The following is a 26,625-nucleotide window of genomic DNA, read 5'->3' on the forward strand; positions in this document are numbered from 1 at the left end:
CTATGTAAGTCAGGGGAATGTGGATAAAAGTTTTGAGGTGTTGGTTGTTTTCTAGTTCTCCTGAATTGCTCTCTAAGCAAATTTCATACACCGGTCTAGTATATTAGTCTAGTGTCAAAGCTATATTATATGGTAATTACTGATCAATATTCACTCTGGAACAAAACAACAAGTATAATTTGCCAAATTTATATTGGCTAAAAACACATCTAGATATAATCTGATCACATCTGGTAATCATAATTAAGAAGTTCCAACCACAAAGTAATACATTCATGAGTTCAATCTGATATCACAAGTAAAGAAAAATGCTTTCTTGTAGTGCAAACCCAAAGTCACAGACAGGCTTATCTCAGTTAACAACATTTGGGAAGAAGAGCTCTGTCTATTAGTGATCAGTGATCACCATAACTGCCTGTAAAGTCATTGAAGGGAGTTTACTGGAATAGAGAATAAAGGGAGAGAGTCCATCTGCTTCCTATTGAGGCATTTCTTGTGTTTCCGAGGGCACATGCCTGTATTAACATCACCATTAGGCATGCACACACACTCACACACTCTCACGCACAACACACGCACACACGCTAAATCAACCAGAAAAAACAGCATGAAAATACACAATTACACAAGTACTGGCTTAGGCCTACCAACACCGTATTTACAGTAGCCTTCACACAAACATGAAGTAGACATGTGGTAAGAAAACATATTTTCTTAAGAATGATGGGCAAGGATGGTAAAGTCGTAGGTCATCAAAGAGGCATGTGACGCAATAGTCTGTTGGAAGAGGGGGCGTGTAAGATGGGCGTGCCTTTTTCTGGGCGTGTTATAGTCCAGCCAGTTACATTTCTCATTCGACATGAGGGGACGGCTCGACCCGCCCATTCAAGGCTGGCTGATCTCTGGCACGCTTTTGTTCAAACTCAAGTCAAGTAAGTCATAATCGCTTGCCTACCGTTTAGTTTAGCTACTACACTGTAGTATATGAACAGCAGCAGGCAACACGAATTTCGCTCCTCATATTGATTTCTTTAGACGGCTTTTATTTACAATATTCATGGTTTTGTCAGCCAGTAGTGGTATTTAGGCTTGAAAGTAGATACATTGGTATTTTAGTTAGCTTGTTATAACTTGCGCAGCGACTTCAGATAAGAGCAAAGTCTCGGGACAAGGCAACAACTAGACCTTTGGAAGGTCAGATTTGACACAACTTTCAGACTAACTTTCACCAGGTTGAACTCTTCGATAGCTTCCATGTTTCTTCTATAGGCTAGTGTTGGACTGTGCTCTTGGCGTATGTGTCTGTTTGTCATATTCCCTCTGGAAGTCTGTGGAGAGAAGCTGTTCAACTTGGATGTTATCCTCACGCGACTCTGGATTTAGTTACGTACTGTGAGACGTACACGCGTACCCCCAGAGGCCAGACGGTGAATGTTGACTTTACGACAAGAATAGTCGAAAACACCTGACTTTACCCGATTTGAATGCCTGTGCAAGGATTTGGTTGGTTTCTGTGCTGCAGGCAGGGTTTCAATTTGCTCGGACGGGACTATGGGGAGAAAGAGGAGGAAGAATCTTTTGAGTTGCGCAACAAGGAGGATCTGACCTGCAACGGACGTGTAAGTAACCTTATCTGCATGCATTATTAGTATTACCATGTTAATATGATTTGTCTGCCCCCTCCTCCCCTATGATGCAGTTATACGGCGTTGTTAAGACTTGTCATACGCATCTATGCACAGCCTTAAGACTTGTCATACGCATCTATGCACAGCCTACGTATTATTCTCATCTTCAGGACTACTAAATAACAGCCAATATGTCAGTCAATTGGGATTTTGCTACGTAGGGAGACATAACAAATTATAATAACACGCCATAAAGGCTGACGCTACATGTTTATAAAAAGTAATCAAGCATTTAACCTGCATGGAACACGTTTGAGAGTACACAAAGTAGAAATTGTATTTGAATCTGATTGCTTACTATGACACATGTACATGTTATAACATAGTTATCTTTTTGTTTTTAATTTTTTTTATTTCACCTTTATTTAACCAGGTAGGCCAGTTGAGAACAAGTTCTCATTTACAACTGCTACCTGGCCAAGATAAAGCAAAGCAGTGCGACAAAAAACAACAACACAGAGTTACACATGGAATAAACAAACGTACAGTCAATAGCAATAGAAAAATCTATATACAGCGTGTGCAAATGGAGTAAGGAGGTAAGGCAATATATAGACCATAGTAGCGAAGTAATTACAATTTAGCAAATTAACACTGGAGTGATAGATGTGCAGATGATGATGTGCAAGTAGAAATGCTGGTGTGCAAAAGAGCAAAAAAAGTAAATAAAAACAATATGGGGATGAGGTAGGTAGTTGGTTGGGCTATTTACAGATGGGCTGTGTACAGCTGCAGCAATCGGAGAGCTGCTCAGATAGCTGATGTTTAAAGTTAGTGAAGGAGGTACAAGTCTCCAACTTCAGCGATTTTTGCAATTCGTTCCAGTCATTAGCAGCAGAGAACTGGAAGGAAAGGCGGCCAAAGGTAGTGTTGGCTTTGGGGATAACCAGTGAGATATACCTGCTGGAGCGCATGCTACGGGTGGGTGTTGTTATGGTGACCAGTGAGCTTAGTTATAACATAGTTATAACTAAGCATAACCTACATAGCCAGCATAAATCATTGTGCAGCTTGCTTTGAAGGGCAACACACAAGTGGCAGCCCTTCAACCAAAACCAATTTCATTCCTCACCACAGATAGGTATAGCTGGTATAGCTGGCTACACGACCCCTTGTCACCCTAGTTACCCACCTTCCTGATTTTGCCCTGAACACCAGCTCTTGAAACACATGGTAACATGCAGACATAGGCAGCAATGAGCAGGCCTATGTGCACAAAGATAGGCCTAGACTAGAGGTTGTGTTGGACCAGCTTTGTCACAGAGCCTATATTTACAGTTTTGAAGTGGTACCAGTACCATCATGCCGACCTGACTGATTCATTTTCCAGGATACAGGGAGTGTGTCAGGTCATGTGACCTGCTCCCTCCATCACAATAAAATACAGTTACACTGTCATGGATACAGGACACGCAGACAGACAGAATGTGTGTTGATCCCTGTGTTTGGCCTGTTCTTTGAAGCCTGGGCAACATTGAGTAATCTCACACAGTGTGATGCAACCAAAAAGCACAGTGTTGAATGGAATCGATCCTGTGGCCTCCGTCCACTGTATGGCAAACAAGACTGTGGCCTTGTCTTCTCTGTAATGTCAGTCTTCTATTCGGGCACAGAGAGTTCAGCATTGTCCGCCCACTTGTGAGGGGTCATTGTTACCCTGTATTGAGGTAACCTCTTCACATCAATCTAGTACACAACGTACTGTACCCTCCTCACATGTCCATTAAAAAGGAGCTTTACCTTGAATTCATCGTCAAAGTCGATATTACTGACCGCAGCTTAGCAAGCCCTCTAGTTGTAGGCCTAATTCAATATTTCTTAATGTTATGCTTTCAGTCATATTTTCTGTATTGCTTGCAGTGCTTAGTTGGACTTGGGCAGCATGTCTTCTTCCACAACCAGAACATGAAACACCCATCCAGACGAACAGTCCACTCTCCCCTACTGTTCACCTCTGAAGATGTTATGAGTGATAGTCTAGATCCGTTCCTATCATCCGTTCTGTCGGCCAGCTGTTACACGCGTATGTTTTACAAACTGGAGGGAGATACTTTTTTGAATGAAAATGGTCTTGAGTTGCGATGGATAGGCAGGTCTCTTCCCAGCAGTCCAACTGCACTAACAGACTGGTCTGGTCCGGAGATAAGAGGAACATGTGGTGCTCGGGGGGATCCAGAGAGGTGTCAGTACTGGAGAGTTGTTCTTCTTGGCAAACATCCCATGTCTTGATCATTATGCACCATCTGTCTGGCAGTGATAGTTAAAAAAACTCCAACCTGGGTCCATTTCCTCAATCAATGCAGGGTTATTGTAGTATGTCTCAGTTAAGGCCGCTTGATGGGTTTAAAGTAAGACCCACTCCACCCCAGTGGAGGCTGCTGAGGGGAGGACGGCTCACAATAATGGCTGGAAAGGAGCTAATGGAATGGCATTAATCACATGGAACCCATGTTTGATGTGTTTGATACCATTCCACTTATTCCGCTCCAGCCATTACCGCAAGCCTGTCCTCCCCAATTAAGGTGCCGCCAACCTCCTGTGCTCAACCTCCCACCATATAGCATAACCCCCCCCCCCATCTAACCTAGCCATGCATATCCAGGCCAAAAAATGTCACCACCCCTTTTAGCCCCTCAATCATGTCTTTTCTCTGTCATTACCCCTTTGTGACTTACAGTAGGGTAAATCCATTTGAGTTCACTCACTTTTTGACAGCACCCCTTTTGATTCGAACAAAACCTTCCATACACATTTGCCCATTGTAGAAGTGCTCAGAAAGTGACTTTTTGGACCTGAATGCCAAAACCTTCAAGAGATTAAGGTGCTCAACGTTGACTTATTTTGCATACCCCACCATACCATGAGACATGTCTTCATCACTGGAAAAGATAAACGGTTGAGATTAATATCATTTAGAAGCTTACGAACAGAGTTGTCAAACTGTTTTATAATTTATTTATTTTTTATTACATATTCACTTATGTTGTAGTTTATAACCTATTTTACATAATCTGAGGTGTTTGTGTTGTGCCCACCATCAGTTTGAGACACAACATGCTGTTGAATACAGGGTGGGTGTCAGGTTTTGGCTGATAAATGTACTAAAATGAGAATCAAATAGACATTTAGACTTTCAAATAGTACCACAAAGATGGTTGGAGGTCCACATATCAGAGAATGTTGACTTGAATGGGAATATGTTGTTTTACATGTTAGGCTACTGTCAATCCTCCGTAGGAAATCTATTGAAATCATTGAAGGATAGATAATATTATAGACATGACCCGTTGACATTCGACGGTGGGTGGACCGGCGACCATCTTTGTGGTCGTAATTAGAACTTAAAATGGCATTTTAATGGTGTACCAGCTACAGCTAGTCTGAAGGGATAGGTCCATTCTCAGATTTGTTTTCTATGATTGAAATCACACCCACCCTGTATTCGACAGCATGTTGTGTCTCAACCGATGGCGGCACAACAAACACCTCAGAGGATCTAAAGTAGGGTCTAAGCTACAACGTATGAATAAAATCTGAGTTTACACGGTTTTAGATAATTGACGTTAAAGATTTAAAAAAAATATATATCAATTTCTATTCAAAATAGTTTTGTGCAAGAAATTATTAAATAGTTTGACAACCCTGTTTGTGAGCTTTTAAAATGAATTCATATGGATTTACCCAATAGTGTGCTGCACACTTCCTGTCCCAAAAGAGAACAGAGAGAGTAACCTCTAAAGAACATCCCTGTTCCAATCAATAATGATCTAATTTCACATTCATTGTGTGGCCATCCATGTTGTATTATCTGGACTACAGTGAGCATAGGCTATGTGAATGAGTGGTGATGGGGGTTTGGCCTATTGTTCAAACCACTGGCTTTCGTTTGCTCCAGTGACTTAGGTTATTGTGTGTTCATACCCTTTTCTACAACAGTAGGCCTAACCTCCCACTTGAGATTGTATCAGCTCCTTAACTACAACCGGACACAACTCCCTAGAAAATATTGATTATTGATTTCCTGTCTACTGCTAATCCTGTTTCCTCCCGGGCCTGACCCCTCTCACTGATGTGTGCTGGATATAGATACGACCAGTCAATACTACCTGCTGAGCCAACCGTTAGACCTCAGCTGACCCAGACTAAGAATGCCCCATTACAGCACAGACTCCGAAGGCCGTCCATCCCAGGGAAAATCAAAGGATTTGTGAACTGTAATATTTAGCTTTCCATGGTGTCAATGGTGGTTTTGGGGGTGGAGTTGGAAGGTGGGTGTCGTAGATGAGTCCTGGTCCTGGGAAAGCCCTACAGGGAAGTTCCACTGTTTACACAGTGGCCTCAGTTACGTCCAGCGTTGGACAAGCCGCACTTTGAGGCAGTAGGTCAGACTTCCCAGCCCTCCCTGTGTGTGTGTGTTGGAACGTTTTCTCTCTAAAAGCCTGTTAGCTAAATGGTCCCTGCTGCTGCCAGGGATGACCACAGCTACCCACAGGCCTGGTGGAGGAGTGACGAGTCTCCCATCCGCTCCAGATACATCCATCCACCATCTTCACCACCACCACCATCTACTACGTCGACGTTTTCCTCTGCGCTGCCAAGAAGGGTTGTGAAGCGTAACATCCATAATACTGAAACTATGGAGGGACGCTCTGTGCCCGGCCTGTGCTCCTGCTGAGGTTGGAGGCATGGCAGTTGTGACGCTTGTGCAGGCTTGGCTGGCAGAGTGGTCCCTGCCTAGGCCAGTTCAGAACCTTTCCCTGCATGTTTACAATCCTGATTCAAAGAAATTGCTCTCGCAACAGCTGCCCAAACAGTCAGGCAGGCTGAGATGAATGCCTCCAGTGTTGAGATAGCCAGGGCACTAATTTTAGGAGAGGACATCCGTCATTCTCTCTCCCTTCCATGTTTCCACTTAAATCTCAGCATTCTGCTAGATGCAATGTGAAGTTAGGCCTAGCTATGTTTGCCACCAGGCATTGTGCCTGTCTACGTTAGCTGCCAGCATTACCGGGAAGAAGCAGGTCCAGTCCTGGCTTGCCCGAAAGTGGGTCCCGTTAACCGGTTAACGGCGATGCCTCTGCCCTCCCCTCCGCTCTCTTTATTAGAAAAGAGTCTTCAGAGGTGTTACGGTACACTGGTTTATATTTGGTTTCCGTTGCGTCGCGGCCTCACCACCTTCAGGCCACACATCTGGTCCTCAGGCTGGCGTTGGCAGAGCCTGAGCATTTCATCCTGGTTACTCAGCCTCCCAGGAGAGCCGCAGGGCCAGGCAGGGGGAGGAGGGAGGAGGGCGTGGTGGTGGTGGAGGGGGGCCAGAGGAGAGCGGAAGTGAGCCACGGAACGAATACATCACGGCATCACTCTCTCCCTCCCTCCTTCCCTGGCCCCGGCTCCAGTCCGGATGATTCATCCCCTGCCTGCCCTCTCTTCCACTCTGTCTACTCTCTCCATTCGAGATCGACTCCTCCAGACTTCTGAATAGCACGCCGTTCCCTCCTTCTTTTCTCCTTCTATCACCTTTGGGACTATGCATTTAAAGAGGTAGCTTAGATCAGTGGTTCCCAAACCGGGGGGGGGGGGGGGGGGGCGAGGGATCGGCAGGGGCTTTCAACTTACTCCTGAAGTTGTAATAGTGGAATGCACAAGGTGCAATTTATAAATTGGTTAGTGCATCATCAGTTTTCCTCTTGTCACGTCAGTCATTGTATACATTAGAGAGATATTTATCACTTGTCCAGATCAACTAGCCCATAGATTTTGTTGTAATGTTTGAGTCACTCAAATGTCACATAAATACACATTAGACAAGGCAAAATGTACCGAATTGCAAGAAAATCAGCTTTAAAACTGCAACATTTTCTCTGCACCTCATGACAAAATGTGTGAATTGAAGGAAATAAGTGCGAGTGAAAAAGTTTGGGAATCTCTGGCCTAGATAAACGGACAGGGGAGATAATGTTCAGTGACAGTGTTCTTTTCTTAGAGAGTACCTACTCACAATAAGCCTGGGGAGGATTTATTTGTTGGATTTATATGCAAGACTTCCCATATGGCAATTGGCAATCAGTTCCGTCACCAGTTTTCTCTCAGTCAGACATGGCAGGCTCAGGCTGTGCCTGGTGTGAGCAGAATGTCTAGAGAACGGGATTTGGCCAGACGGTTGAGGGTTGACGAGGGCCAAGCAGAGCCAGGAGCAGGGGAGGGCCACAGCCCGCTAGAGCCTCATTCACAAATTGCTTTACGACACCATTCAGTCATTCCTATCGGGCTCGTCTGACGTTTGCAGTACCTCTCCCTGGGTTAAACTTGAACTCAATCACATTACTCACACCTTCTTCTTATCCTTTCATTTGACCTCCGGCCCTCCGCCTGGCGTCTACCCTCATACAGAGCGAGTACTGTACATTAGTAGTTGGATTTTTCTTTTCACATTTTTTTTAAACTTTCTGAAGCACTTTGCAGAGGCAGAGTCCTAAACTTAGCAGACCCAGCAGTAAAATGTGGTGTTTGAACAGCGAGGGGCCCAGAGCTGACCTGGATAGTGTTTCAGGTAGGCCAGAACACCGGGCCGTTGCAGGGCCTCCCTCAAGGCTGTGACTCCTCAGAGACAACATCACAGGCCACAGAAACACACAGCGCACCACTTTTTTTTTTAAACATTTTAGTCATTTAGCAGACGCTCTTATCCAGAGCGACTTACAGTAGTGAATGCATATATTTCATACATTATTATTTATATTTTTTTTTCTCTGCTGGCCCCCCGTGGGAATCAAACCCACAACCCTGGCGTTGCAAACACCATGCTCTACCAACTGAGCTACAGGGAAGGCTACGGACACGGGCCAACTGGATCACAGGCTATCTCTGATGAGGTTTTCCAAGGCCAGGCTAGGAATCCTAAGGGCCCATACGCAGCAATAGGAAATCTCCTTTCCAGACCCTGGCTGCAGGGCGTCCAGAATAAAAAGTTCACTGTTGCACCGTGAAAATATATTTAACTTGACTGCTAGCAGGGGCTCCATGTATTCAGTTGACACATCTCTCAGTGTGCGGCAGAGAGAGGGGTGGGGATAGATGGCTGTTTAAGAGGAAAAGTACTGTACAGTGAAATGATGTTGGCCCCTCATTGTGATTTTCCAGGAAATGAAAAAAAGCCCTCTGCTTAATCATCAGGGCAGTTAAAGTAGAAACAGGAGTCTGTCTCTACACCCTCATTTATGGGCCTAGTCTGTTTGTCTCCCTGGTCTGGCCTCTCTCTCTCACTCTCTCACTCTCTCACTCTCTCACTCTCTCACTCTCTGTCTGTCTGTCTGTCTGTCTGTCTGTCTGTCTGTCTGTCTGTCTGTCTGTCTGTCTGTCTGTCCGTCCGTCCGTCCGTCCGTCCGTCCGTCTGTCCGTCTTTCTTTCTGTCTCTCTGTCTCTCTCTGAAAGAGGAGTGTGAGGGTAGGCTATACTGTGTTACAGCCTTCGTTGGTTTAGTGACCTAAAGGTTCAAGTGCTCTGGCTAGAAGTGTTTGCTAAGAAAAAAAGTGATTTATTTCTGTTGGTTTACTTTGACACTGTGCCAACATAAGTCTTATGGAGCTTGAATATATCATTTTCTCATTTGTGTGTTTATATAACAGTAATAAACAAATAAAGACACATACAGCTATGTGATATAGGAGTGCGGCCGACCATAAATATTTGATGTTAGTTGCCTTTTTCACAGAAACGACTGGATGTGAATAAAAGGATGTGGGGAGTGTGTTGAGATAAAGCACAAAATAATCCTCTGTTTCTGGCTCTTATGTTAAATGAGCCTGTTTTGAATGCCATATTTCTTCCAACCATCTCACCCTTGCATGAAAGCCAACCATTACAAGAACAGAGCAGCTATGTGCCTGGTGGGGCTGCCAGGAAAGGCAGGCAGAGTGCTGTACTGTAACACACAGGGTTGGCTGGGGGGAAAACTTTCAGGGGGGAAATCACCCCATCTAGACTGCCTGGGAACCTACCTGGGAACCTACCATGCTAACTGTCATAGCACATTAACTAGCCTACATCAAATCTCCACAGGGTTATCTACCTTAAACTGATGGGCCCATAGCTCTCTCAGATCACCCCTCATTACACATGTATGTTGTAATCAGAATGCAGACTCTTCCCAGCTAGCACATAACGTTATGAGAACCATACCTTATGAGGTTCTCATATGGTTATGAGAACCATAACGTTTCTTAGATCTTGGTGAGAGGGTGTTGGTCCTATGGTTATTTTACATACTACCTTCCCAAAACCTTCTGGGAATGGTGCAGGATAGTTGTTTGGCTTTGGAACATTCAAAGCTCATTTACACTACTTGAACAGAACGTTTCCTAAAAGTTAAAACATGGTTACATTTAATAAAAATGTTGGTAATATTCTAGGAACGTTCTCCAACAATTTCAGTACTTCAGCATAACGTTTCCTATAGGTTTCCTCATGATTCTATGTAAAGTCATGTGCTTACATTGTTCTGAGTATGTTAAGAAACAACATTCTTCTCTGGGATTTTCAGTAGTTTCAGCATAACGTTTCCTACATGAGGAATCATGGTTCTATTTAAAGTCATGTTCTCAGAGAACATACAAATAAGATCCATAAAAACCACAAGAAAACTTTAGTAACGTTCAGAGAACTTTCTAAGAATGTTATTTAAAAAAGAATGATGTTCTGCAGCATCAACAAAACTATCTCTATCCACTGTCTTGCTAAGCGTGTTCAGCTGTGTTGGTTGAGCCTACTAATTTGCCACACCTGATCTTAATCACTGCGTCTTTCCTTGAAATGGAGTCTGTTTGAATAGACTCAAATTAACATCTTTGTATGAGTTAAAAAAACATGGCATTCTAGCTCCATCCTGGTGGCCCAGTGGACTAATTCCATGGATACAGAACAGAAGGTCATAGATTCAAATCTCACTGATGTGCCACAATAAAAGAATACATGTGTTTACATGATTAATGCCTAAGGAAATTCATTTTGATTTGTGCTTGGAGTTCAAAACAGTTCAACTAAGCTAACAGTGTTATTAAAAGTCTTGTTGAAACATGTTCTCAGAACCTTATTTTTATTGCCTTCAAATAACCTATAATTTCCTCTCAGAACAGTAATAAAACCTCTCAGGAAACGTTCAGGGAACCATAGTAAAACGTTCGCAGAACCTCCCTTCAACCTAAATATGAATGTTCCCAAAACAGGCTAAATGTTCACTTCCGTTCTCAGAACGTTTTACCGGTCAGGAAACATATGGCTTAATTCCCAGAACCAATGGGAAACCAAAAATGTACATGTCCACAACATTCAAGGAACCAAATGTGCTACCTGGGTTAAGTGTTTTTTTCTTTTCTTCTTCTTTCACAGGGTCCACTTGAGGTGACTCTCTCTCAGCCGACTCGCACAGCCAATGGGACAAACGGGTAAGTTGTTTGTGTGTGTGTTTGTGAATGCGTGTGCGTGTGTGTGTGAGTGAACACATGTTGTGCTGCTTTTAGGAAGTCAGTGTTCCAGTTTTTCAGAACGTTTATATCAGTTCCTCTATAGCTCTTGATGTTCGTGTATGATTCTGTGTAGATGATGTGTCACCAAGCACGGACATCATTAGTACCCAATCTCTTTATCTTTTACTTCCCACTACAGAGCTTGGTTCATGGGGTTTCTCACCACAAGACTCATAGTATGCCTGACCACACATGCACACACACACATGCAGAAGTGCACGTAGGATCTTAATTTGAGCCAATTTGCTACAACATAAAAATTATCCTGCAGCGACAAGAAATGTAAATTATTATGTGGATTATAATTAATGGTCATTTTTGTAGGGGTTGATAAAGTTCTTGTCAGGGAAAATCAAATGGAAATTATAAACTTCAGAAGCCTTTTAAACCTCAAATACTGTCACGTCCTGACCAGTAATAGGGGTTATTTGTTATTGTAGTTTGGTCAGGACGTGGCAGAGGGTATTTGTTTTATATGGTTCGGGATGGTGGTTTGTTTAGTAGGGTATTTGATTTATGTATTCCGGGGGTTTTTGGGCACTGTTCTGTTAGTGTATTTCTATGTTCTGTCTAGTCTTTTGTATTTCTATGTTTTCTTAATTGGGGTTGGACTCTCAATTGGAGGCAGGTGTTTTCTAGTTGCCTCTGATTGAGAGTCCTATATATAGGTATGTGTTTGTTGAGTACTTGGTGGGAGATTGTTCTGTGTATAGCCTTGTGCCTTACCAGCCTGTGATTAGTCGTTGTGTTTTCTTTGTGTTTGTTTTGGTTCTCCTTCTTGTCCGTTTATAATAAAGAAGATGAGTGCACATTTCCCCGCTGCAGTTTGGTCTATATCAGACGACAACCGTTACAAGTTCTCCTACAACAGGGTGATCAAATTAAGATTCTATATCTGTAGACTGTCACACTCGTCGTCCGAACTGGAAGCATACTCAGACCAACATGCAGCGTGATCTGGGTTCCACATATTTTATTTAAGTGAAACGCACAAACAAAGAATAAACGATACATGAAGCTCAAGCAGTGCTCATAGGCAACTACACAGAAACAAGATCCCACAAAACACAGTGAGGAAATGGCTGCCTAAATATGATCCCCAATCAGAGACAACGCTAAACAGCTGCCTCTGATTGGGAACCATACCAAGCACACCAACATAGAAATAAACAACATAGAACACCCCCAGACCTACTATACCATAGAGAACCAAGGGCTCTCTATGGTCAGGGCGTGACAAGGACGCACCAATACCACTACCAAATTCACAGGCCATGTGTCAGCACTCACACTTATTTCTCACACCGGGGTGCAAGATCACACACACACACACACACACACACACACACACACACACACACACACACACACACACACACACACACACACACACACACACACACACACACACACACACACACACACACACACACACACACACACACACACTGATGAACAGTATGCATGCCTGATAATGTCACAACTCGCTACAAGAGGACAACTCAAACAGGAAAGGGAGGAGGGCTGAGGGTGGGGGCGTTGAGGGAGCGGTGAGCTGAGGCTCTCTCAAGTCAGACGGGACATGCAGCCTCCTGAGGGAGAGATAGAAGACAGGGTGAGCGAGGTGACTCAATCTCACTTCAGGAACACACCCTGGAGGGGCGAGGCTGGCACAAGCGTGTGTGTGTGTGTGTGTGTGTGTGTGTGTGTGTGTGGTGTGTGTGTGTGTGTGTGTGTGTGTGTGTGTGTGTGTGTGCGTGTGCGTGTGCTGCCACTTCCACAGAGCAGAGAAGAGCGATAGGCCTCAGAGCTGTCACACAGGTGATTTACTGCTGGCGCTAGAGGGAGTGTGTCAAATAACTGACTGACTATAATCATCACACTAAGAACTAGGTGCTGTGCTACATGGCCACTGGCCACACCTATCTAATGGTCCATTACAAAGCAGGGAGGAGACACTGACGTATAGTCACATTTATCTCACATATATTCGCACAGATTAGACCAGTTTAATTATTTTTCTTTAGGGGCCCGTTTAGAGTCAAGTTAGACGATTTAAGACATGAAATTCAGTCACAAGTGAATGTAGGCTAAGCAGAATAGATCTGTATTGAAAAGCACTGTAATATTGAAGGGATGTTGAGAGTTTGTACTATTCTGAAAGTGAGCTTGATAGATTTCTGTTCATCCGGAACAGGAAAGTATAGGTTCCAGCAGGTCATCCCACACCTCCGTCTGTGTGCACTAACCTTTATAGCACCTCCATTTGAACATGATTAGTCATGTCATGTAGTCGTTATTACTCATTATGAGCCCTGCAGGCTTCACGTTCTGTTCTGCGGATAGAGAGCTTCTCCTGAGCAGCTCAGTGGGCGTAGTTACGTGTATTCACGTCCACAGTGTCTAGTGTGAAGTGAACAAAGCCTCTGGTTAGCTAGGTTGATTGAGGTGTGATACTGCAGAGAGAGAGAGGAGACAGGTGTGGGATCGAAAATAATTAAACTGGTCTAATCTGTGCGAATATATGTGAGATAAATGTGACTATACGTCAGTGTCTCCTCCCTGCTTTGTAATGGACCATTAGATAGGTGTGGCCAGTGGCCATGTAGCACAGCACCTAGTTCTTAGTGTGATGATTATAGTCAGTCAGTTATTTGACACACTCCCTCTAGCGCCAGCCCAAGTAGATAGACAGTAGACCGACAGTAGACAGACAGTAAACCGACAGTAGAAAGACAGTAAACCGACAGTAGACAGACAGTAAACCGACAGTAGAAAGACAGTAGACCGACAGTAGACAGACAGTAGACAGACAGTAGACCGACAGTAGAAAGACAGTAGACAGACAGTAGACAGACAGTAAACCGACAGTAGAAAGACAGTAGACAGACAGTTGACAGACAGTAGACCGACAGTAGAAAGACAGTAGACCGACAGTAGACAGACAGTAGACCGACAGTAGAAAGACAGTAGACCGACAGTAGACAGTCAGTAGACCGACAGTAGACCGATAGTAGACAGACAGTAGACTGACAGTAGACAGACAGTAGAAAGACAGTAGACCGACAGTAGACCGTCAGTAGACCGACAGTAGACCGACAGTAGACAGACAGTAGACAGACAGACAGTAGACCGACAGTAGAAAGACAGTAGACCGCCAGTAGACAGTCAGTAGAAAGACAGTAGACCGACAGTAGACAGACAGTAGACAGACAGTAGACCGACAGTAGACAGACAGTAGACAGACAGTAGACCGACAGTAGAAAGACAGTAGACCGACAGTAGACAGTCAGTAGACCGCCAGTAGACAGTCAGTAGACAGACAGTAGACCGACAGTAGACCGACAGTAGACCGACAGTAGACAGACAGTAGACAGACAGTAGACCGACAGTAGACAGACCGTAGACAGACCGTAGACCGACAGTAGACCGACAGTAGACCGACAGTAGACCGACAGTAGACCGTCAGTAGACCGACAGTAGACAGACAGTAGACAGACAGTAGACAGTCAGTAGACAGTCAGTAGACCGACAGTAGACCGTCAGTAGACCGTCAGTAGACAGACAGTAGACAGTCAGTAGACAGTCAGTAGACCGACAGTAGACAGACAGTAGACAGACAGTAGACCGACAGTAGACAGACAGTAGACAGACAGTAGACCGACAGTAGAAAGACAGTAGACCGACAGTAGACAGTCAGTAGACCGCCAGTAGACAGTCAGTAGACAGACAGTAGACCGTCAGTAGACCGACAGTAGACAGACAGTAGACAGACAGTAGACAGTCAGTAGACAGTCAGTAGACCGACAGTAGACCGTCAGTAGACCGTCAGTAGACAGACAGTAGACAGAAAGTAGACCGACAGTAGACAGTCAGTAGACAGACAGTAGACAGACAGTAGACAGTCAGTAGACAGTCAGTAGACCGACAGTAGACCGTCAGTAGACCGTCAGTAGACCGACAGTAGACAGACAGTAGACAGACAGTAGACAGTCAGTAGACAGTCAGTAGACAGACAGTAGACCGACAGTAGACCGTCAGTAGACAGACAGTAGACAGACAGTAGACCGACAGTAGACAGACAGTAGACAGACAGTAGACAGACAGTAGACCGACAGTAGACAGTCAGTAGACAGACTGTAGTCGCACCCTCATCCCAGCATTGCGGTGCCAAGCTCAGTGTCAGCAGCAGTCAGGCCCATGATGTCTAACAGAGGCCTGTCATACAACCCCAACCTATACAGTCTGTCTGGTGCCTTTATGAAATGCCTCCATGGCCTACTGCCTGCCCCTCAAACAGGACAGGAGCCTCTCGCTCCCATGCATCCATATCTGTCTCACATCATCTCTATTTTCTCCCAACTCCTTCCCTCTCCCGCGTCAACCGAGCCCCTCGTTGGCAGCCCAGGGACAGACAGAGGAGTGGGAGGCTAGGAGACACCCAGCAGTCAGAACACAGTGGGACCACTGAGGGAAGCTCTCGCTAGCTTTTTTCCCCCTCTCTCTCGGTTTCTTTCTCTCTGTCCCTCTCTTTCTTCTCCCTTCTATGAAACACACTCTCTCTGTCAAGAGCATGACTCTTGGTGTGGGATGCCAGACAATGATGGCTGGAAGAGACTGAAAGAGACAGTGTTTACAACTGTCTTTGGAAGTGTGTGTGTGTGTGTGTGTATCTGTGTGTTCCAAGAAGTCCTTGGATGTGATCTGTGTGGTAATTGCCTGTGGGTGTCAGTACTCGGACAGAACTAGGAGCTCTCATGTCAACTCTCCATACTAATCTAACCATGACAAGTTTATTAAGTAGACCGGCAGCGCAGCTTCAAGTGCAAAGATATCAAGGCTTTGTTAATGTAGCTTACACTCTATTCAAGCTCCTGAAATGCATTGTTTTCCTCCTTTCAAGACATTCCCTTCCTTCACACGCACATTGTCAAAGTCACGTACACGCATGCAAGCCCTCACACACACACACACACACACACACACACACACACACACACACACACACACACACACACACACATGCCCTCACACACACGCATGCCCTCACACACACACACACACACACACACACACACACACACACACACACACACACACACACACACACACACACACACACACACACACTTCCTGTCCTCTCTCTCCGGTTTCCCCCCAAAACACATTTATACACTCCCCTCTGCCTAGTCCAGAATTCCTTGGCAGTGGTCTTGAGTAAACAGTGTATTTTTAGAGCTGGGAGGTCATATAGGCCCACTCTTAATCACCACATTCCCATTTTCCCACCAGCCCCCTCCGTCTCAGCTCAGACAGAGGCCCAGCCAGGCACACTGGAGACGGAGAGGGGAATGGGAGGAAGATAGGATGGGGACTTGAGAGAAAGATGGGCCTCTTCCCTCCCTCCACAGATTCCACAAAGAGACTGTGGTCTGTGATTGCTCATTACCTACCTACAGTATGTGTTGTATTTGAAGGTTTCCCCAGAGACCAGTGTTTGTCTAAGAAGCCTCTGTGTTATATGACAGTTGCTCGTGTGTTTGTTCAGATGTCTAATAAAGTCTGGGTAACGTGCGTAGCTTTCACTTCTGTATATGAGCCACGGTTTAAAGCTGGACCTTGACCTCCTGATTGAGCTCATCATAGCCATGTGTGTTGTGCGATGAAGCTGTTTTACACCCCCAGTATCTGGGCGTTTGACCCCTCCGATCACAAATCTCAACTCCCATGTCATTTCCTGGGCTGGTTACTCAGCGACTGATGTAACATAACCCTGCATGAGAGGGCTTTGATCGGGCAACCATGGCTATATCCCAAATGGCACCTATATAGTGCACTACGTTTCAACAAAGTCCTATGGGCCATGGTCAAAAGCAGTGCACTACATAAGGAATAGAGTGCCATTTGGGATGCAAGCCTTGTTCATGAGGGCGTACTTTGTATTCTGAAGCATGTCTGTCTGAACATAACAGCAGTCTGGTTCTGACCACGGTCCTCCAAGCCCCAGAGCAAGGACACTGTGTTTTTACAACTTTAATTAACGTCTCGTTGCTTTAATTTGATCTCGACCAAAATCAATTACTCATCAGCTCAGCTACTCTAGCCACCATGAGTCTGACTGACTGGTAGACTCAAGTCAGACTCAGAATGCCCAATCCCTCATATATTTAGTCCAGAGAGGACATATGAATGAAAAAATGAATCCCTCCTTATGTCGAGATCACAACTTATTTATCTCCTAATCACGACATAACAAAAGTTTTGTCGAGATCACGAGATAATCAAAAGTACCACGCATTCATTTGTTCACAACAACCACCTCATCAAGGAGCCCTGTGACTGCGTTGATCGCAATGCGCTCGTCGATGCCTGACAGGCTGCACTGTCTCCCAGACTGCGTGCCACCCCCCCAAGACCACAGCCAATCTGCATGCAAGGAACAACACCGCTAATTTGTCTTGTGAGTTAGCTAGGTAGTCTTGTTGGCTAGCTAGTTAGCTAGGTAGTCTTGTTAGCTGCTATTGTTAACTAGACTAACTAATCTGACTGGCTGATCAGATTCAATTTCAGCCTCAGAGGCTTAGAAATAAGGTTGGTGCCTTATAGGCTGTTTCATAGGCAAGGCTCCTTGCAGGCAGATTTGCTGTCAAAGTGCTTTATAGGTAGATGCATATCTGATCCAGGGGTGGGCTCTATTCCTGTCAGGCTGATCAGATTCAATAGCAGCCTCAGAGGCTGATAAATCAAAATGCTGCCTTGTAAGATGTTTCATATGTAATGCTCCTTGCAGACAGCCTCTTTTTTGTTGTTGTTATCTTTATTTAACTAGGAAAGTCGGTTAGAAAATATATATTATTTACAATGACAGCCTCCACGGTCAATGCTGGGCCAATTGTGCACCCCCCTATGGGACTCCCAATCACGGAAAGTTGTGATACAGCCTGGATTCGAACCAGGGTGTCTGTAGTAACGCCTCAAGCACTGAGATGCAGTGCCTTAGACCGCTGTGCCACTCAGGAGCCCAGCCTCTGAGTCTGCTATTGAATTTGATCAGCCTGTCAAGAATGGAGCTCACCCAATTTAAATTTAAACATTATCCATAAAGCATGAAGTGTCCCTTACAATTATACACATATCAGTTATGCTAGCTAACAACCAGCATAGATAACAAGCTAGCTAGCTAGCTAACAAGACTACCTACAGTTGAAGTCAGAAGTTTACATACACCATAGACATTTAAACTCAGTTTTTCACAATTCCTGACATTTAATCCTAGTAAAAATTCCCTGTCTTAGGTCAGTTAGGATCACCACATTATTTTAAGAATGTGAAATGTCAGAATAATAGTAGAGAGAATGATTTATTTCAGCTTTTATTTCTTTCATCACATTCCCAGTGGGTCAGAAGTTTACATAGACTCAATTAGTATTTGGTAGCATTGCCTTTAAATTGTTTAACTTGGGTCAAACATTTCGGGTAGCCTTCCACAAGCTTCCCACAATAAGTTGGGTGAATTTTGGCCCCTTCCTCCTGACAGAGCTGCTGTAACTGAGTCAGGTTTGTAGGCCTCCTTGCTCGCACATGCTTTTTCAGTTCTGCCCACAAATCTTCTATAGGATTGAGGTCAGGGCTTTGTGATGGCCACTCCAATACCTTGACTTTGTTGTCCTTAAGACATTTTGCACAACTTTGGAAGTATGCTTGGGGTCATTGTCCATTTGGAAGACCCATTTGCGACTATGCTTTAACTTCCTGACTGATGTCTTGAGATGTTGCTTCAATATATCCACATAATTTTCCTCCTCATGATGCCATCTATTTTGTGAAGTGCACCAGTCCCTCCTGCATCAAAGCACCCCCACAACATGATGCTGCCACCCCCGTGCTTCACGGTTGGGATGGTGTTCTTCGGCTTGCAAGCCTCCCCCTTTTTCCTCCAAACATAACGATGGTCATTATGGCCAAACAGTTCTATTTTTGTTTCATCAGACCAGAGGACATTTCTCCAAAAAGTACGATCTTTGTCCCCATTTTCTGTTGAAAACCGTAGTCTGGCTTTTTTATGGCGATTTTGGAGCAGTGGCTTCTTCCTTGCTGAGCGGCCTTTCAGGTTATGTCGATATAGGACTCGTTTTACTGTGGATATAGATACTTTTGTACCTGTTTCCTCCAGCATCTTCACAAGGTCCTTTGCTGTTGTTCTGGAATTGATTTGCACTTTTTGCACCAAAGTACATTCATCTCTAGGAGACAGAACGCGTCTCCTTCCTGAGCGGTGTGACGGCTGCGTGGTCCCATGGTGTTTATACTTGCGTACTATTGTTTGTACAGATGAACGTGGTACCTTCAGGCATTTGGAAATTGCTCCCAAGGATGAACCAGACTTGTGGAGGTCTACAATTTTTAGATTTTCCCATGATGTCAAGCCAAGAGGCACTGAGTTTGAAGGTAGGCCTTGAAATACATCCACAGGTACACCTCCAATTGACTCAACTGATGTCAATTAGCTTATCAGAAGATTCTAAAGCCATGACATCATTTTCTGGAATTTTCCAAGCTGTTTAAAGGCACAGTCAACTTAGTGTATGTAAACTTCTGACCCACTAGAATTGTGATACAGTGAATTATAAGTGAAATAATCTGTCTGTAAACAATTGTTGGAAAAATGACTTGTTTCATGCACAAAGTAGATGTCCTCGCCGACTTGCCAAATCTATAGTTTGTATTAACAAGAAATTTGTGGAGTGGTTGAAAAACGAGTTTTAATGACTCCAACCTAAGTGTATGTAAACTTCCGACTTCAACTGTAGCTAACTAGCTCGCTCGCTCATAAGACTAGCCATGTTAGCTGCGTTGTTGCTCACATGCGATTGGCTGTGGTCTTGGGGGTAGCACACAGCCCGGGAGACAGGGTTGCCTGTCAGGTATTGTTCAATACCCCGTGAGGGCTTAGATGCCCCATGAGCTCTTAGCTTAAGTTAAGGAACATTTAGCTTGTTACCATTCTAAATTATCGGCTGATAATGAGCTCCAAACAAAAATGAAAGAATGATAGCATGAAATGTACCATACTTTAGTGTAGCAATCAATAAAAACATATGCGCTGATCCACCGTGGGCTCTGCCTCCTCCGCCATACTGTCAATCTATCTTCAATACGTCCACTCCTATTTATAGAGTTTATCTCGCGATCTCCACAAAACGACTTTTGTTATATCATGATCATGAGAGAATGATCTTCTGATCTCGGCAAAACAACTTATGTCGTAATCATAACGAGATAACGAGATGATACTGTTTTTATTCATATGGCCTCTCTGGACTTCCATATATATTGATGTGTCTTCCATCAATTTGAAGCATAACAGAGATGTATTTTGTCCACTCTGGTCAGAAATGAGGATGCCTTGTCAGCTGGATCTGATCAGATGCTTTATTTCCTTCCTGTTGAGTGATTGTGAAAGTGAGCGGGAGCGTGAGATTGAAACTAGGCCACACAGAGAGAAAGCGAGAGAGAGCCCAGTGGTGGTGATAATCACGGATAAATTAAAATATTGAGCAGTCAGACTGTTTTATTTGTCAGCCTTCTCTTACTCAGACACATGAGACAACATACACAGACACACACACACAACCACACACACACACACACACACACACACACACACACCCTTATCTCGGAAACCCTACGCCCACTCCAATTCACATACCACCCCAACAGATTCACAGATAATGCAATCTCAATCGCACTCCACACTGCCCTTTCCCACCAGGACAAAAGGAACACCTATGTGAGAATGCTGTTCATTGACTACAGCTCAGCGTTCAATACCATAGTGCCCGCCTATAGGGAGGAGGTCCAACAACCTCTCCCTCAACGTGAGCAAGACAAAGGAGCTGATTGTGGACTACAGGAGTCACAAACTTCGTCGTCTGAAGAGGAGAAATCATCGAACCAATATGCAGCGGTTATATTGCTCATCTTCTTTGTATTAGAAGGGAAAAATTAAAAAAAAACACTTACACAAAACAAACGACGAAAACAGTCCCATAAGGTGCTCAGACTATACAAGGAAACAACCACCCACAAACACAAGAGAAAACTAACCCACTTAAATATGGCCTCCAATTAGAGGCAACGACAACCAGCTTTCTCTAATTGGAGGTCTTTCAAAAACCCCAACATAGAAATAGAAAAACTAGATAAACACATAGAAATAGAAAATATAGAACATAAACCAAAAACCTCAAAACACACAAAACAAACACCCCCTGCCATGCCCTGACCAAACTACAATAACAAACAACCCCTTTTACTGGTCAGGACGTGACAACAGGAAAAGGAGGGCCGAACATGCCCCCATTCACATCGACAGGCTGTAGTGGAGCGGGTTGAGAGTTTCAAGTTCCTTGGTGTCCACATCATCAACAAACTATCATGGTCCAAACATACCAAGACAGTCGTGAAGAGGGCACGACAACACCGTTTCCCCCTCAGAAGACTGAAAAGATTTGGCATGGGTCCCCAGATCCTCAAAAAGTTCTACAGCCGCAAAATCCAGAGCATCCTGACCGGTTGCATCACCGCCTGGTATGGCAACTGCTCGGCATCCGACCGTAAGGCGCTACAGAGGGTAGTGCGTATGGACCAATACATCACTGGGGCCAAGCTTCCTGCAGTCAGAGGAAGGCACGAAAAATTGTCAAAGACTCCAGTCACCCAAGTCATAGACTGTTCTCTCTTCTACCGCACGGCAAGCGGTACCGGAGCGCCAAGTCTAGTTCCAAAAGGTGTCTAAACATCTTCTACCCCCCAAGCCATAAGACTACTGAACAATTAATCAAATGGCCACTGGACTATTTACATTGACCGCCCCCCCCCTTTGTTTTTACACTGCTGTTACTCACTGTTTATTATCAATGCATAGTCACTTTACCCCTACCTACATGTAGAAATTACCTCAACTAACCTGTACCCCCTTGACTCGGTACTGGTCCCCCTGTATATAGCCTCTGTATTGTTATTATTATTATTTTTATTTTTATCGTACTTAGTAAATATTTTCTTAGCTCTATTTCTTTAACTTGATTTTTGGTTAAGGGCTTGTAGTAAGTAAGCGTTTCACTGTAAGATTTACACCTGTTGTATTCGGCACGTGACAAATACAATTGTATTTATTTTTGATTTGATAAGAATTGTGTACAGTTAAATTGTCTATCATAAGTACAGTATATGGGGCATGTGTATATTTGTATTCACCCAAAAGATAATTATTCATTTCCATCTCCCTCAGTCTCTCTCTCTCCCTCTCGCACTCCCTCTCTCCTACTCTTTCTACTTCCGCCTCTCTCTTCCCTCTCTCTCTTTCTTTGTTAGCTAGCTTCCCATTTATGTGGGGCAAACAGATGGTTTTGCTTAGCGTGCTGGTGTTAGGCCTATAGTGGAAAGACTGGAGTGAAGAGGGGGAGAAAAAGAAAGAAAGAGGGAGAGATTTAGGGAGAGGGAGATATATGCCATGTGAGCTGCAGGACTTTTCCATGTGTTCCCTTACACTTCCGTAAACAAAGCACCACAAGGGTATTTTTCATTCTCTCACCAAATTCCTGACATCTCAAACACAAAAACCTCCTCAGGACAATCTATGGTCTGACTTACACGTCAGACCATAGATTGCTTACTCACATCAACAGATCAATTGAAACGTTTGAATATTAAACAAAAACCTGAAACAGCAGGTTAATATGGGAGTGTCTTGTCTCCTAGTCTCTTCTCCCAGCTTCATCCCTCCCTGACTGTGTCATGGTCTCTCCACGGGGGTGTAGTGTAGTGTTGGGGGGGGGGTTCTGTTGGTCTGCTCTCCCTCCAAGCTGTCTAATCCCCGTGTAAAATTGTTTCCTGGCCTCCACAGGAAGTCAGTACTCAAGGCCCCTCCGTCACGGCCTCAGCCGGGGCTTCTGGGAATACGGGGGCGGGGGGAGAAGGAGTGGGGGGGAATACTGGACAGCTGTGGAAACCCCAGAGCCTCATCTGTCAGAGTGCCAACATGTGACCCCAGCTGCACTACAGCTACACCCCCAAACTCCTCTACCCTCCACCCACCAACCCACCCAACTAGCACCCACACACCACCAGGGCTCTCTCCCATGAAATGAAACCAGCCTGGTCCACCAACCCCCACCCCTAAGCCCCCCCCCCTCCATCCGGCTATGGAAGCTTGTTTTGGATAGTTGGTTTACAGCACTCATTCACAAGCCCCTCTTTACTCAATTAGCAGAGTTTAAGCATTACTTTGGGCATGTGTGGGCAGCTGGGCGCAGATTTGCCTGTTAAAACCTCTAAAGTCTAAGCCTTTGGGGGAGGGTTCTACTAAGCTAACATATGAAATTGTTTTAAGATGGTCATACCATGGATCATTTAGCCATTTGATTTGAAATTTTAGGACCCCTGTAGATACTGTATAATAAAAAATAAAAAAATATTCTACAATTTGGCTACCACTATAGAAACGCGTTGAATAACGCATTCATAAAGGGAAAAACAGACAGTCAATAAACAAAATCAGAAAGAATAAGGTTTTGACGTGTCTGTCCTATATCAAGGAGATAAAAGAAAGCTCAGGAAATATATACAGTACCACTCAAAAGTTTGGACACACCTACTCATTCAATGGTTTTTATTTATTTTTACTATTTTCTACATTATAGAATAATAGTGAAGACATCAAAACTATGAAATAACACATATGAATCATGTAGTAACCAAAAAAGTGTTAAACAAATCAAAATATATTTTATATTTCAGATTCTTCAAAGTAGCCACCCTTTATCTTGATGACAGTTTTGCACACTCTTATTCTACAATGTAAAAATAAAGAAAAACCCTTGAATGAGTTGGTGTGTCCAAACTTATGACTGCTACTGTATATATATTTTTTACATTTAACATTTACATTTAACCCTTTTTTTTGTTGGCACAAAACTACCTCCATACTTCCATACATTTTTTAAAACCGGTAACAGGTTACCTTCAGACAAGTCCCGTGACACTTGTGGGGGTCGTCGAGCAAAAACATTGTGTTAGTGAGAGTCTCATCTTTCCATGGAGTGGTCATATTAGTTTGTTTTTGTGATAGGACCGATTTTCGGGATGTCTCCTGGTCTCACAAACAGCTCTGTATCTCTGCTACTTTTCACCGCAGATGCAGAAGGGCGACATAGGCGAATGTGGTGGATTGAGATGCAGCCCATGCAAAAATACGTATGTGATGAAATATCTCTAGTTTAAACTGACCGATGTATTATGTTAATTAGATTGATGCATGAGCACGTCAGTAGACTCTTAAGGAATAATTATTAAAGGTAGCATGACACAAAGCCTAGGCCTATTGTCTCTCTGTTGTCTGACAGACTCTTGAACAGTTTTTCTGCTGGTCTGGTTCTCGACATGCTCAGTGCTTCATCCTCTTGTTTGAACTTCTAATCGAAGTGTGTTGGACAGCCCCCTCTAGATCAGCTTACCAAAATGTCAGACTCACACCCACCCACCCGACTTCTTTTCCTCGACACAAAGTAGCCTAAATCCCAAACCTATAGCATATGTGCTTCAAAGTTAGAACAAGCCCCTGTATCTCCCCGTATGGTTTTGTCTTTGACGTGACTTTAGGTGATGCCTGTGTCTACAGTAAGTCACAAAGGCAGATTGTGTGTTAGACGTTAGCTGAAGGCCTGTGGACCCAGATGGGCCCTCTGATTCGCTGAGGGCCCATTGAGGCTGAAGGTCAGGCTTGTTTGAACAGAGACAGAATAAAAGGTCAACTGGGGGGTTTTAGCCCGGCCCTCCCTCTCCTTTCTTTATCCTGTTTCCCTCCACTTTTCCCTCGTTTCCCTCCCCTCAAATCTTTCAAATGATCTCTCTTGAGTCCTGCCTCATGCTAGTTCTGAAATGTGTCATTTTCCACATCTGGATAGTGGTTAGGGTTCCTCCCACACAATATTGTTCCTCAGGGTTGTCATGTGCATACCTGGGTTTCCATTAGCCGGTAATTGCCGGCTTTTGGCTGTAAAAAAACCCAAATTTAAGCAGATAAATAAAAATGTGGCTGGCCAAATGAACCTGGTGAAAAAACAACGGTAGGAAGGCTACCCACCACTTTACATCACCCACCACTTTACAATGTGAGCTGGAGGCAGTTTGCATTTTGAAAAGATATTTAATTGTTTGAAACCTGAGTGTTTTACTTCATATTATGAGGCATGTCTTACCTTGCTTGAAAATCTGACCATAGAAAGGTGGAGGCAATTATTTTATAAAGACTTTATAGGTTTAAAGTTTGAGGAAGTATAAGCCTACAATTTATCCTACCATTTCTACCAATCTGCTGTCTAATTTTCATATGTGCATTTTGATGGAACAGTTTCATTTCAATAAGAATGTTTTCGGTTCTCAAAATCGTTGCCACGTGGATAATGATAAAAATCTTAATTAAAATGTAAAATTCAACTAATGCGAGAGGACCAGCCTCTGCCATATGACACTGATCATTGGCGGCTAAATAGCCTAAATGAGCGCATGGAACTCCGAAATGGCCAATGAGGCTGTTGACCTATAACTTCCATTGTCAACAAAGTAAAAATACATAAAAACAGTAGAAAATATACTGATGAAAATTCTCTACTCAGCCTGTCTGCCTCCCTTTCTATCTGTCTTGACTTGAGCTTTCGCTTGTGAAGTGCATCATTGTATCAAATCAATCAACTGGATCCAGCCCTAACTTGCAATATTGTATCAACTAGCCTATTCTCAGAGTTTAGGCACCAGTGAGCTTGGGACAGACAGCTGTTTTTGCGCAAGGGAAAGGATAAGTATTTTATGACGTTTCCACTGGATATATGGGATCATCAGATTATTATATTTTGCTCTTTCACACCGAGACTTGGTGATTATCGAGGGGGAGATTTTTGTGAGGAACTATTAGGCTGTCATTTGCAATGGATGTTAAAACAACAGACTTCGTTGACTTACTGTGTGAGGCGAAGAAAAGATTACTGAGAAGATGAGCTTATTAGTGGTGAAGATGATGACTAAGACAAGCAGAAATCATACATCCCCAAATGGGCACTTGCTCGCAGCAGGCCAGGTAGGCTAATTCTATGCTTGCTCAGACATGCGAGCTCCCTCAACATTAACAAAAACCGTGCTCATCGCTCACATGGAGCGCTCCAAACAAAAGACAATGAAAAAAGGGACAACTCGTAAATGATGGTTATGAAATAAAACCAAAACTTGTTTCTCAACAACATTTACACACCGAGAATGAGAACGGTAAATTATTATAGGCCTAATTAGTAATACAAATGATGTCATGGCTTTAGAAGCTTCTGATAGGCTAATTGACATCATTTGAGTCAATTGGAGGT

General features: G+C 43.9%; 1 protein-coding gene across 1 annotated transcript in view; it reads left to right on the top strand.

The window, feature by feature from the left end:
• Positions 1-920: 920 nt before the first annotated feature.
• The window catches only part of LOC115171135 (unconventional myosin-X), a gene marked incomplete in the record, with an annotated part of 30,311 nt that continues 4,606 nt past the window's right edge, over positions 921-26,625 (top strand). Inside the window, 2 exon segments of the mRNA XM_029727669.1 lie at positions 921-1,619; positions 11,073-11,128. Coding sequence (XP_029583529.1) covers positions 1,485-1,619; positions 11,073-11,128 — 191 coding nt within the window.

This window comes from Salmo trutta, chromosome 32 (assembly GCF_901001165.1).
Source record: "Salmo trutta chromosome 32, fSalTru1.1, whole genome shotgun sequence".
Lineage (NCBI taxonomy): Eukaryota > Metazoa > Chordata > Actinopteri > Salmoniformes > Salmonidae > Salmo > Salmo trutta.